General features: G+C 41.8%; 1 protein-coding gene across 5 annotated transcripts in view; it reads right to left on the bottom strand.

The window, feature by feature from the left end:
• Window positions 1-2,470: 2,470 nt before the first annotated feature.
• The window catches only part of FGD3 (FYVE, RhoGEF and PH domain containing 3), an 85,119-nt gene continuing 74,922 nt past the window's right edge, over window positions 2,471-12,667 (bottom strand). For 4 of the 5 annotated variants that reach the window (XM_066195108.1, XM_066195109.1, XM_066195111.1 and 1 more), the window contains exons 17-19: window positions 11,786-11,938; window positions 10,071-10,211; window positions 2,471-4,285 (exon numbers count right to left, since the gene is read on the bottom strand). In XM_066195108.1, coding sequence (XP_066051205.1) covers window positions 4,061-4,285; window positions 10,071-10,211; window positions 11,786-11,938 — 519 coding nt within the window. In that variant the 3' untranslated portion in view covers window positions 2,471-4,060. Of the gene's footprint in view, window positions 4,286-5,822; window positions 5,916-10,070; window positions 10,212-11,785; window positions 11,939-12,667 lie in introns of all 5 variants that reach the window. The other variant, XR_010722879.1, reaches the window with a different exon arrangement.

Raw genomic sequence — 12,667 nt, 5'->3', positions numbered from 1 at the left:
AGTCAACAAGGAACTATTGCTCCTTCAGTCAAGTCCAGTGAAACCAGAGGAATACCAAAGATAGAGAAGTAGCTTTTTCTGCAAGCCACTACCCCTGCAGCTGCTGTTATGCAATTCAAGTTGAACACAAGTGTGTTGCAAGTCAAATCTTTCCTTACAGGCACTCACAGAAGCAAATTAGGCAACAGCACCTGAATTCCACTCACTTCGTGGCAGCATTCAGATCTGCTTTGTAAGGGAATGTATAACCTGCAGCAGCGGTTTTGCTCCACGTGTCCCGGAACACCACAGGCAGACCTGTCGTGTGACCCCCCCAGAATGTCACTCACCTCCCTGGCAGCAGGTGAGTGCTTTCATATTTTTTAAGGCCCTTGGTTTCACCTTCAGCATCAGGGGAAGCCATGCAGTTCCAGCCAGACACTTGCTGCTTTTGCTTAGGGACTGTTTAACTGTTGGATTTCACTAAGCTGCCCTAAGGCATTGCCTTTCTTTTAATCCTAGTTATTAGAGCTGGCTCCAGGCATGCCAAGGGCACAAGACTGCGGAAGGGACAGTCCCCAGCAAAGCTGCCTGAGAGGCTGCAGAGCTTGCCTGGCCACGAGCAGGGACATGCTCCCAAGTCCCAGCCCAGCCATGGCAGCCTTCCAGCCCTCCAGCAGCAGCAAGCTGCTCCCCTTTCGTCTCTCCTGGCCAGCCCTGCTGCCACCCCCTCCTTCCCTGAGCCTCAGGCTGGCTCAGATGAGCATCAGCCCCAGGCAGTGACTCTTGTACAGCAGCAAAGGCTCAAATGTAGGTGGAGAAGATATCGGTGGATCAACTGGATCCAGATAATTTCTGGAATGCTGTGTCTCTCTGGGTCATAATTCTGTGTTGTTCCCCATCCTGATCACTGCACTTGCTCACCGCCTGCAAAATGAGCCACCCACCAACGTGCATCCCACCTCTAGGAAGGAAATAAATAATTGAAGACTGTCCCAGTCTGTCACTGCCTTTTTCCCTTGCCAGTTCTTTGTATTATATGCCTTTGCCAGCTCTTCCTTCTGAGGGCATAACACCACATTTTAACAGAATAGGAAAATTAATAAATAAGCACTCAGAATGAAAAATGTGTGGGAATGAGATTAAATACAGCTAATTGACTTGTTAAAAAAAATCTTCCTGAAACAAATCCAGGGTTGTTAATCAGCGATCGTCAATTTACAGAAAAAAATAAAGAAAAAAATGACAGACATCAGTTTAATTCACGGAAGAGATGATGGGCACCTTGGAGAGAGACAGCTGCTCCTGGAGAAGCAAAAGAAAGGTTTATCCAGCTGTTGACGGGAAGGACCAAACAAGCTCTCACAGATTTGTGAGGTTTAGCTCCCAAACACAGCGAATTTTGGGATCCTGCAGTACCTGAGAGCCCAGAGCACCACAGCCTGGTTCAATTCTGCCCCAGCCATGCACAGAGCAGGAATGTTGTGGCTTTGAGGCAGGTAGGGTCTGGTGCCTTGACCTGACAGGCAGAGTCACAAAGATCTGGTGTGTTTCACTTCATGGTTGCAGGCAGCAAAGTGGAAAGGATTTGTTGGCAGCTCCACAAGGCACATCCCTCATGCACAGAGAAGGGTCTTGGCTTATTGTGAGATTTTTGGCATCGTTTCTGAAATGTGCTGATGTCAGGACACCACAGATATGGTATTGTATTTGTAATCCCCACTTCATCAAAATTCAGTCCCCTGGTTAAATTTAACTGCAGCTGCCACATCTAAATTTTCTTCCCTGGTCTTATCATGGCCAGCATGTACAATTCAGTTCTATGCAGAGCTAGCAAGGGGCTAGTAGTAGCTTAAATCTTATTTATGCACTAATACGAAGGCATAAGTAGGATTTATGGGATGCTTAATCCCTGTGCTAACCCTCTGCACAGAAGGAGGCTGAGCTCAGAAGAACACCTTTTATGACAAAGGAAAATCTAAAGCTTACAGTTTTTATGACAAATGATGTCAGCAACGCCTATTTCTTCAGCATTGGGAGTTCCCACTTCCTTCCAAAGGAGAAAAGATGGAGAAGGAGAATGAAACAAAGGCCCTAACCCTCCAGCCTTTAATCTGGACAAGATTAGATCCTGTGTAAATTTAGGACAAGCCTTCAGAGATACATAGTGATTTCTCAGAAGATTTGATTGTGGTTTCACAGCAGCACTGTACTCTGGGACCTCGTGCTGGTCAATCAGAGCAGACCAAGAGAGGCTCTCCCAGGACAGGGTTCTGCAGCCTGGGGCCGTTCTCTGAGGGTGCTTTGCTCTTTGCATTACTGCCTCTTGGTTTGTTAGTATGTTCACTAAGCACATTTCCCTTGGTTTGCCTAGAATCATAGATTGAGAGAATGTCAACACAAACCAACAAACACCCCACCTCCAAACCAGAAATTATACTAAATGAGTAAATTTTCAAGGCAAGCACTCTACATCATTATATTTTCAAGGAAGCTTGGGAAAAGAAATAACACACACTGGAAAGAATTCCTTTTCATGGTAAAAGCTACTCTTCAAGAAATCTTTTCTGTGTAGACTGTTGGGAGAGGTGGGTAGGGAGGAGAGGAAAGATGCAAGTCTCAGGAAAATTTTCCAGTGGATAATCAAATACATGGTCTCTAATTTTTTATCATCATGGACTTCAGATATATGATTTATTCACCAATGTAAAAAATAAACCAAACCCCAAAGCAGGATAAGTACTTTCCTGTAGGTCCAAAAAATACTCACTGATGCAGATCACTAATTTTCAACGATCCTAAAAAACTCTGTCTGTATGGAGCATTTCTTCCTCTCTATCAATATCAGAAAATATAGAAGGCTGAAGAGGAAACAAAAGCTAAATCAAACCATTTAAAAATACAGTACTGTGACAGATTTTATTTCATTTTGATTGATACTACATGCTTACTACCACTAGGAACAGACATGCCTTTTAGTTTGTTTGTTTGTTTGTTTGTTTGTTTTGGACCTTTATATATATTTTTAACCTATATTGAATGGTGACCTAAACTTTGCTGTGCCTTGGAAATGTGGCTCAGGAGTTAACTGCAGGAATTTTTATTTAAATAGATAAGCATTAATGTTTGAAAATAAGACAAAAACAAGTGAACAGGAAAATTAAATTACAAATTCACTTCATACAAATTTCTCTTACACTATGCACTAAATCCTGTTAATTAGCTGAGATCTTTTAAAAATTCTTAAAATACTTATGAAACATTATTTACAAATTATATAAATAAAACCTAGGCCACTTAAATTAACCAATACAACAAAAAAGTCACCTTTTTGTATGGTGTGTACTAAAAATGTTCTTGTTTATTGATCATAACCCAGTTTGCAGTATAAAAATGTTTGTTCACTTACATCAAAATGGGTTCCAATAGAAGGAAGGAAAGTATTGGTTCCAGAAGAAAGCAATCAACATAATAAACGCTTAAAATCAATGAGGCTTCTTAATGTTCTGTTCTGCACCATTTGCAGTCATTTTTAGAAGTCCCTTCTACAGTATTTGTCATTTGAACAGGTCATCTCAAAATAGCAGAGACATAGCAATACTCAGAACATTGCTCACACATCACAAAGACCTTCCCAGGAGGGCGAGGCAGAGAATGGAATGTCAGTGGCCAGCACAAGCCTTTACAACACTTAACTTAAAAGGCAGCATTTATAGAACTAATCACAGACTATACACATCCTGCACTCAACAGCAATCAAAAGGACTGGAAAATATACATTTAGGAAAACAAAAGACGGATGGTTTTCCATTACCTTTGTTAAAATTAATGCTTTGCTCCTTGTCTTTTGTTTTAAAACCAGCACTGACACCACCAACGACTATAACTACTTTTTCCTTTAACATAATATATGGCAGGTAGCTACTGTATGTGAAAAATGTACAATAAAAGGTGAGAAACCACTGAATTTCCTATGCAGACACATGAAAATATAAAGCCATACAGATTCCAAAGTGCCATGAATACAAAATTCAAGTGATGGTTTATAGCGTGTAGGAAAAGAAACTAAATGAAACTTGCTCTATGGGTTGCTGAGCCCTTCAGCTGTATCCTCAGTCTCCCCTTTGGCAGCTTTGGTGAGAATTTCCATCCATTTCATCTGCAGCTCTTCATCTTCTGCACTGAAATAAAGAGTTTGATGGGACTGGCAAAGCTTAAAAACATGCTTCACTTCAAACTTCTCACCAGAACCTGGTAAGCTGACTTCGTAGCCGGGCAGAGGGATAGGACGTGGGCCTCGTCCGTCCTAAAGGAGAGAGAACAAAAGTGAGGATTCGGGAGCAGAGGCGGGTTGGGCGGGAGGGGCGGGCACACACTGCGGGAAGCGCACGGACACAGCCCCAGGCTCCGGCTCAGCGCCGCAGCCAGGGAAGCGGGACGAGGCAGCACCCACTGCTCAGCTTCAACCAGCAAAAAGCAATGACTTACTGGTGCTTTAGTCTTACTTCACTGATTTCCTTTCTCAGCAAATACGGCCAGGGATTTTCATAAAATTTCGTGTAATTTATGCATGTGTCTGTTGCAAAATTTCCTCTGCATTAGGTGCAGGCAATGGGATCCAGCTGAGAAGAGTTTGGTGTTGTCCCTTTTGAATATCATGGGGTATTTTGCAGGATTGGTTAAAAGGAAGCAAATAAGCAAAGCTGGACCCTGAGAGAGACCAAGACAACTAAAGGGCAAGGGAAAAGTATCTGAAAGAACAGAGAAATTTTGATTTTCAGACATTTATGATGCCTTTGAGAGTTGTCAAGGAAGCCAATGCTCAAACTCCTGACCATCCTTTAAAAGCCAGATTGACTCAGAGATCTAAGGAGCAATACAGCTCTCCAACTGTCACATCTTGAGCATCAAAACAACTCCTTTCCTAAGTTCTCAAGAAAGACATATTTTAGCAAGGCAGGCTGTGCCATGGCCAAGCAACCTCTTCAATTGCTCCCAGCAAAGTGTTTGTAAAGATGAATCCCCAAACCGAAGTCTGAATCACAGAGGCATCAAGCATCTGTACAAAGCTGTCACCTTCTGTAGCAGCTGCTTGTGTTGCAACCCCATAATGAAGCATCCCACAGAGAAGTGGCCAAGTCATTCTTTTGTCAGCCCATACCAAATGCAGACGACTTGGTAAATCTTGAAGAGGACCAAAACTCTGAGAACAATGGCCCAAAAAAGTGCCTACTTTTCTAACACTTTGTCTAAAGTAATTCAAGTACGGAAACTGCTCACATCAATGCAAACACATACATTAACTAAATGGGCAAGAAATACACAGTCAAAAATGTATCACAGTTTATTGAATCAATACAGACTTCTTGATTTATTCATCTATTGCTTGTTATTGTCATGTAAAATGCCAGAGTCCAACTGCTTTAAGACCGAGCACTATTCAAGGAGATTTAAGGCAGCTTTAGGCCAAACACTGAAGTTACACTCAGTTCCCATTTGAGTGTAACCAGTTGTCCTAAATGCAGCACAGTTTCTATTCCCTGACACCACAGCCACATCCCTATAAAGAGGAAGGTCTTGCCCATGCAGAAGTACAGAGCAGGTCCTGCACACGTGGCACTGCTCAAGCAAGCAAACATGGGACTGATGAACACAAATGCACAAGAGCACATGCAAGCTCAACCATGCCTGTTTCACTGGTCTTGGTTTGGAAGAGTAGACATTTAGACTTGCCAAATGGAAAATTGTAGGTTGCCCATGACAATGACAAATGATGCTGTTTGTAGCCACGAAGTGCACCGTTAAGAGCAAACTGATGTTTGAGTTGTATGTGTTGCACCTACCCAACACGTGCAGACACAGGCAAATTAAGCAGTCTGCCTTTGGTCTTGCATCCTCCCTTAATATGCTGCCTTTGGCACTTTGTCTGTACCTGCCTGATCCAAAAGGAAGGGATTTACATTATCTCTGAAAAGCTGTACTACTGACAGGAAAAGGTGACGCACTTGGCCTTGAGGAATACCCCACCCCCAGTCCAGACTTCTCTTTGGGACCAGCGGCATCTGTGGAAGTCCTCTGCTGCTGAGCCCTTCCCTCCTACCTGAAGCCCAGCAAATCCAGGGGCTATTATGCACCCATGAGGCATTCCAGCCCTATATACTGAGCATGTAAGTAGGATTTACAGGCCTTACAAGAGAGATGAAATTCATGTTTTAGTTTTAAGAGCCTACTGGATTTGGCTGGTTGGACTGTATTTTTTTTTAAAATATTTCTGCATGCAACATAGTGTGACTGCATGATACCAGTAATTCATCAAACCAAAATACCCAGCAGTGCTTAAAGATCTTCACTTTAGGGCTGATTACAACAATTTTCCTCAGATAGTGAGTGAGTGGTAGATAAAAATCCAGTGGATGTGTAATACTGTCAGCAATCACAAGCACTGTGCACTCACTCTGACTCTCAGCAGCACAACATAAATGGGTTATTTATCTAGGTCATTACAGCAGCATGTATTTATTGCTCTGTTACAGCCATTGCAACACCCAGGGTTTAAGATTTGGGAACAGACAACTCAGTTCCACCACACAGGCAGCTCTGTTCCAGGCACCCATGCATACAGACATGCCTCTTGCACTGACCAGATCTTGGCAGTGGATAAGCTCTCTTAGACAACAGTGACCCACCAATGGCATTTTCCCCCTCCTTCTGGGTGGGCTTAGAAAATCCCTGTTTTTTTCTACCCAAACTCCACTTTTATCCACTCATGATCTAATCCCAACCTTACACAAGTCATTGAGAGACTCCTGTGGTGCAAAGATCTTCAGGACCAAAAAAGGGGAGGCAGAGTTTTTTTTTTTTGCAGGGCCAGGTAAAGCTCCTACTAATCAGGATCAACAGGCAAGAAAAACAAAAAACCACAAAGTCTCTAAAACCCTAAGCTCAATTTCAAACCCTGCTACTCCCTTATTTTCTAAAAGTAAATCACATTTACATGATGAGTGGAAGATTTTTTTTCTTTATAAAGCAAAATTTTCTCTTGGATCAAGCTTGATCTGATATATATATATAAATATACTAACTCTAGCTATACTAGTTTTACTCTTCATATTTCTTCAAAATCCATTACTTTTCCAGCTAGCCTGGAAGCCTTAACTTTGCATGTCTCACTCAGGCAACTTCATGTCAGAGCTTTCCAAGCAGCTGTGCATTTTCCAAGGCCAACAGGGGTAGAAGGTCCAGGTGGAGCCCTTGAAAAGACAAGACTAATTTATCTTAAAACTGCTGCTCCTTACACTTGAAGTGGTCTTTGCTTATAAGTAAACGTATAATTTCACTGAGATAAACACGACAAACAGCTGTACCAATTGTGACTCCATTTGAGGACAAATCAAATTGGTATGATTCCCAGAGCTAAACAACCTCATGCATAAAGCTTTATGCAAGACTTGAACTGCAAACACTCGGGATTAATTCATTCTCCTGGAACAAGGGTCTAAAACAAAAGAGCAGTTTTCTTGCTGTTTTAAATCTGCAAGTCATGTCTCTACCTGCACTAGCATCCCTTCTTTGGCATGAGGGCCAGGGGTGCAGAGGAAGAAGCTTTCACTGTGTCCAAAGCTCCAGATTCAGCTTGGTTTGCTCCTTCTTCCCAAGAGACAGCTATTCTTTCTGTTCTTCTTAACAATAATCCCCCAACTTTCAAACTTCTACAGTCATGCTTTAGTCTATGTTTCAAGACCTTTAATGCTATTGTTGGCAATATTATTCCCAAAAGACACATCTCAGGCACTGAAATGCTTCTTTGCAGGTCTAAAGAGGTCTGTGAGATCCACGGAGGTGGTTGTGCAAAACAGAGCAATGCCTGGGAAAAGAATATTTAAGCACATGAGTGGCTCCCAACTGATTCCAGACATTCAGACACCAGTAATGAAGCTTCGGAAGAGATCTCTCTCAGAAGTCTAGTGTATCCTATGTAAATCTGAATTAACAAGAATGTTGGATTAATATCAAGAAATAGGACATGCTTCCTAATTTTTTCCTGCAGTTGGATGCAAATTGAAGTATACAAATGGGAATGGCAGGCCTTTGAAGAAAGGAATAACTTTTGTTGTTTATAGTCTCATTCCTGACAGTAAATCCTAGTTTTGGAATGTAAGATAAATAACCTTGTCCTTTTGCTTTCTAGACACTTTATTGGGAGATTTATTTCACCCCTGAAATAGTTGAGGACATTAACCCCTAATTTTAACTGTCATAATTGACAATCAGTGCTAAAGGCATCCCTTCCCCCTAAAAAAATAGGATCTTATAATATCAGCAGAGGCTCAAGATCACATTTGGCAGGACATGGACAAAGTACACAGCAACTGAAGCAGAGAAGCTCCTCCAGCTTCCATCTGTGGCTTTGCATGACTGTCAGGTGGGCCCTGCAGAATCCAGCATCATTGAGTTTGCTCTGAATGCAGGTGATTTATGTCCATGGGTTATTATTTGTGCTGTACTTCAATAGTCAGTTGGGCAGTAGGAGAAATTCTCAACCATACTGTGCAAGGGATGTTGCTTCCTCTCAACTTCTCACCCCTGCCACCTCATAGACAACACACGCTGTTTCTGTGTGAGGAAGGCCAAAGAATTTAAACTTCTTTCCCTCTGTTCCCACTCTCCTTGCCCAAGTGTGAGACAATCTGGCTTGGTTTGTGTGGATGCAGGGCTTGCACTGGCCCTTGGCTGAGGCACAGCTTGAGCATCAGTTGAAAAGTTCTGTGGGTGAAGCTGTTCTCTCTGCTTGGCTTTTTAAAGCATTGTTCCTTTCCCCAGAGCCTGACCCCAGAGAGAGCCAAAGACTGGATTTGTTGCTTTCGTTTCAGTGCCTCGTGTGAGGCTGTCTGCTTTTCCAATGTGTCATTTCAGCCACACATGTCCCACTGACTAGGAGGGAAACCAGGCAGCTCGCTGCCTGCAGGATGAATTGGAGGCTTTCCCAGGGTGGGGTTGGAACCACAGACGGAGCCAAGGGGGCTGAAGCTCCAAATTCAAGCTTTCAGCCTCTTTGAGCACTATGTTTAAAACATTACACAACCTTGTTTAAAGCTCCTGCTGACAAGCTGCAAAATGAACACAGCTCTAACAACAAGGTGTAACATTTGTTGATCAGATAAGGTGAGCTTTACTCTGAAATGCTTTATAAAAATCACAGGGAAAATCGATTTCCTCAAATGTTCCTAGACACAAACAGATGCTAAAAAAAAGAAAACCTTCTTATCACTACAACTACAGCAGGGTAATTGCTGGCTAAATTCAGTTTCATTCCTTCTTTCATCCCACGCAAGAGATATAACAAAGCTGTGTATGAATGTGTCAAATGCCAAATACAAAACTGGACATGGGAAATCTCCTTTCACCATTGTTGCTCTTCAGTGCTAAGGAAGCATGACAGATATTTCTAGTTTGGGTATAGATATTTCTATCCCTTGACTTTCATCGCACACAAATGGTAGTTAGCTTCAACAGTACATTTAGAGACATAGAACTCTTATCATTGTAAGTATTTCAAGTAAAGATAAGACTCCATGATGCGATGACAAGGGGCTTTATAATTTTTCAGGCTGAAGAACATCTACATTTTCACAGATTCTTCTATCCCATCAACCCAGAATTAGGCTTAAAAAAAAAAAAAAAAGCTTGAATTGCAATTCCAGCAATTGCAATATCCAACCTCCTTTGTCGTTCTATATATTTAACAGGTAAGTGCTTTCCCTAATGACAGAGTAATAAACCCCTTGACTACACCTGGCTGAAACCTTAAAAAACCTAAAGCATAACCTAATTATCCTTCTTTTGTCCTCCTCTTTTGCTAAAAATTTGAATGGAGAAACAAAGAGCTTTAACATTTGCTCACAACTGTATCAGCAGTAAGTACAGGTAACAAGGTAACCTAAAATCTCTGAGGCTTTTTGCCACATCCAGAATAGGAAATTCAGTTCTGTTATTGAAACCAAGCCAAATCCTTTGACCCCTTTCTCAGCTCAACATATTTAAACTTATGCTTTTCTTTTTCTGTGTGTTAACCCTCGTGAATGCCATCTTACCTGGCTGCTTCCTTGCAGATACAGAACAAGAGGTTCACTCTTGGGGATGGTAACCCACATTTTGTACCAAGTCTTCCCTTTTTCAAGGAACTGGAGGTAGCTGCTGAAGAGGCTGTTTTCGGCTGCAAGGATGCTTGGCTTCTGGATGAAAGGAAAAAAAAAATAAAACAGATGTTTCCATTTATGTTTAAGCCTAAAAAATACTTAGAATTAATTATAAAATACTCAAGTGGTGCAGAGTCAAATAGCACTTGAGGGCAAATGTTGGATAGGCCATAACCAAATAAAAAAATTAATAATTATTATATACAATTAAGAAATAGTATAATTCTGTGTAACAGAGGCAGAGGCTGAACAGCCATTCCCAGTGGAACATGAAGCTAAATTCAACTTCCACCCAGCAAATTGAGAATGATAATTAAGATGATGCAGCTCATTTTTTGCTTAGAAAAGTAGGCTGGGAGATTACTTCAAATTAATCCAAAGGGTTTATTAACAGATCCTCTTGTGCATGGATGGAGCCAAATCAGAGTGCAAAAAAGAAAATTGGAAGAAATTGTTGTGTTCTGATAGAAGACAAAGAAAATCAAAATTCCTGTTTGCATTAGGATTTGCACAGAAGTCTCCTGAAGATTCCTGGCAGCTGCTAATAGCATTTGTTAAGTGGCAATCTCCTCAGTTGCTGCTAAGCTTGCTAAGAAAGTTTAATGTAAATAGAAGGGAAATAAAAAGCCTGAGTCTGATCTTTTCTTTCTGTACACTGGCTTTCTTGTATTTGACCTCATCCTTCGAAGATTTAACAATAAAACTAGCAGCCTGAGTAGAGGAGAGAAAAAACGACATTTTTCCTGGGTTTTTACAGCTCTTTGCCATAATCTGCTTTCTGAAGTAAAGCCATGGGTTCCATTTCACTGGTTTGCCTCTTGGCTTTTCAGATTAACAGGGCTCTCTCTTCCCTCTGTAGATGCAGGTTCATACCTGAAATTTTTCCTACTGAAACAGTGCTGTGAAGTTTGTCATGAGATACCACAGACTGTACTGGCACCCACGAAGAGCTCATCATCTGTAGGCACAGCTGGAGCATTTATCACAGAACGGTTTGGGTCAGAAGGGACTGTAAAGACCATCTCATTCCAACCCCCTGCCACAGAGGCGAATATCTGATACCGTATCTGAAGGTTTTGATGGGGTGAGGCTCTGGATCCAGAACTTTCTCTGCCCTCTGCAGACCTGGCAGCTCAGGGCAGAGCAAGGTGGACCTGCAGCTTTACCCCACTCTATTGCTGCGATCTTTGGCATGTTTGGGTACAGAGCTGACAAAGCTCCCAAGCAACAGAGTTGCTACATGGAATCAAAAGTGAAAAAACAGACCTTAATTTTTGAAAAGTAACTGTGCACAGCTCAAGACTGGAAATACACCATAATAAAAAGAAGTCAGAGGGGTTTTCCTTTTTTTTTTTTTTTTTTTTTTCCCTAAGTTAGGAAGCTGAAGCTTAGCTGCCAAACCTGTTTGCATCCCTGTGTGACCAGCACCCTGTGATGAATGCTCACCATCTACAAACAGCATCCAGGCTGCAGGTGTGTTCAGTGGGAGTTATGGGTCAGAGGATTAAATACCACCGTGGCATAGAAGAGAAAACCAATTTGATTAGTTTTTAATAAATACACTAAAAAAAAGAGAAAGCCTCACAAAGCTTCTTAGCCAGAGACTGTACCTCTGCAGCTAGTCTTTTCTTCTGTTCCCCAGCTGCTTCCACCCCAGGGCTGCAGGGGCTTGCTGGGAGCTGCAGGAAACACTCTTTACACACTCGATTGTGGCGGCTGTTATCTGCAAGTGGCTTAAACTCGGAGCATTTTGCACAGATCACCTGCAACAGACAAGATGGTGTTTAATTAGCCATGTTTAAAACACAACCCTTTATCAAAGAAATTGACTTGCAGAATGGTTGTTAGTAAAGCAAAATTCTATGAAAATTAATGTAAACATAGGATAGAGAGACCAATGTAATATTCACTGTATCTACCTCCATTAACAATTAACGTGTGTGTGATCCCATGCCATACGCCAAAACACCAAATTAAAGAAAACTTATGTCTTTGGGGGAATACTGTAAGACTAACATCATGCAAGTTTGCTTTTCTTGTCTTTTCTTATAAGCTTTTATAAGTCAAAAAGAGCTTAAGTTGATGAAGCAATTAGTGCTTTTTAATGGTCCAAGAAGGACTGATTTTCAGAGTGAAGGTGGCTGACATTCCTCATCAATCAAGGACTTCTTAGAGAACTGAGGAACCCAAAACCACACCAGCTATTTTAAGAACACAGTCCAATATATTATCCATTAAAAATTATTTGTCTGCCTCAGCTGCCAAGAGCACACTGTGGCACATTGGGCCTGAGGAGCCAGTGCTTGGAAACAATGCTGGATCTGCAGCTGCAGAACCTGTTTTCATGCTAAAATTTTGTCTCTAATACACCTGCTCCGGGGAGAGAAGCTGTCCCCGGGGTGCCAGCCTGATAGACATCCATCCTACATTTCTGTACAGTAATAACCACAAACCCACAGCACACATGTATGTTCTTACATGGTTCACTGTAA

This window comes from Chamaea fasciata, unplaced genomic scaffold (genome assembly GCF_029207755.1).
Source record: "Chamaea fasciata isolate MVZ Bird 193981 ecotype frontalis unplaced genomic scaffold, bChaFas1.0.hap1 SCAF_13, whole genome shotgun sequence".
NCBI lineage: Eukaryota > Metazoa > Chordata > Aves > Passeriformes > Sylviidae > Chamaea > Chamaea fasciata.
The sequence above is the reverse complement of the archived record's forward strand: the minus strand, read 5'-3'. Positions and strand labels throughout refer to the sequence as shown.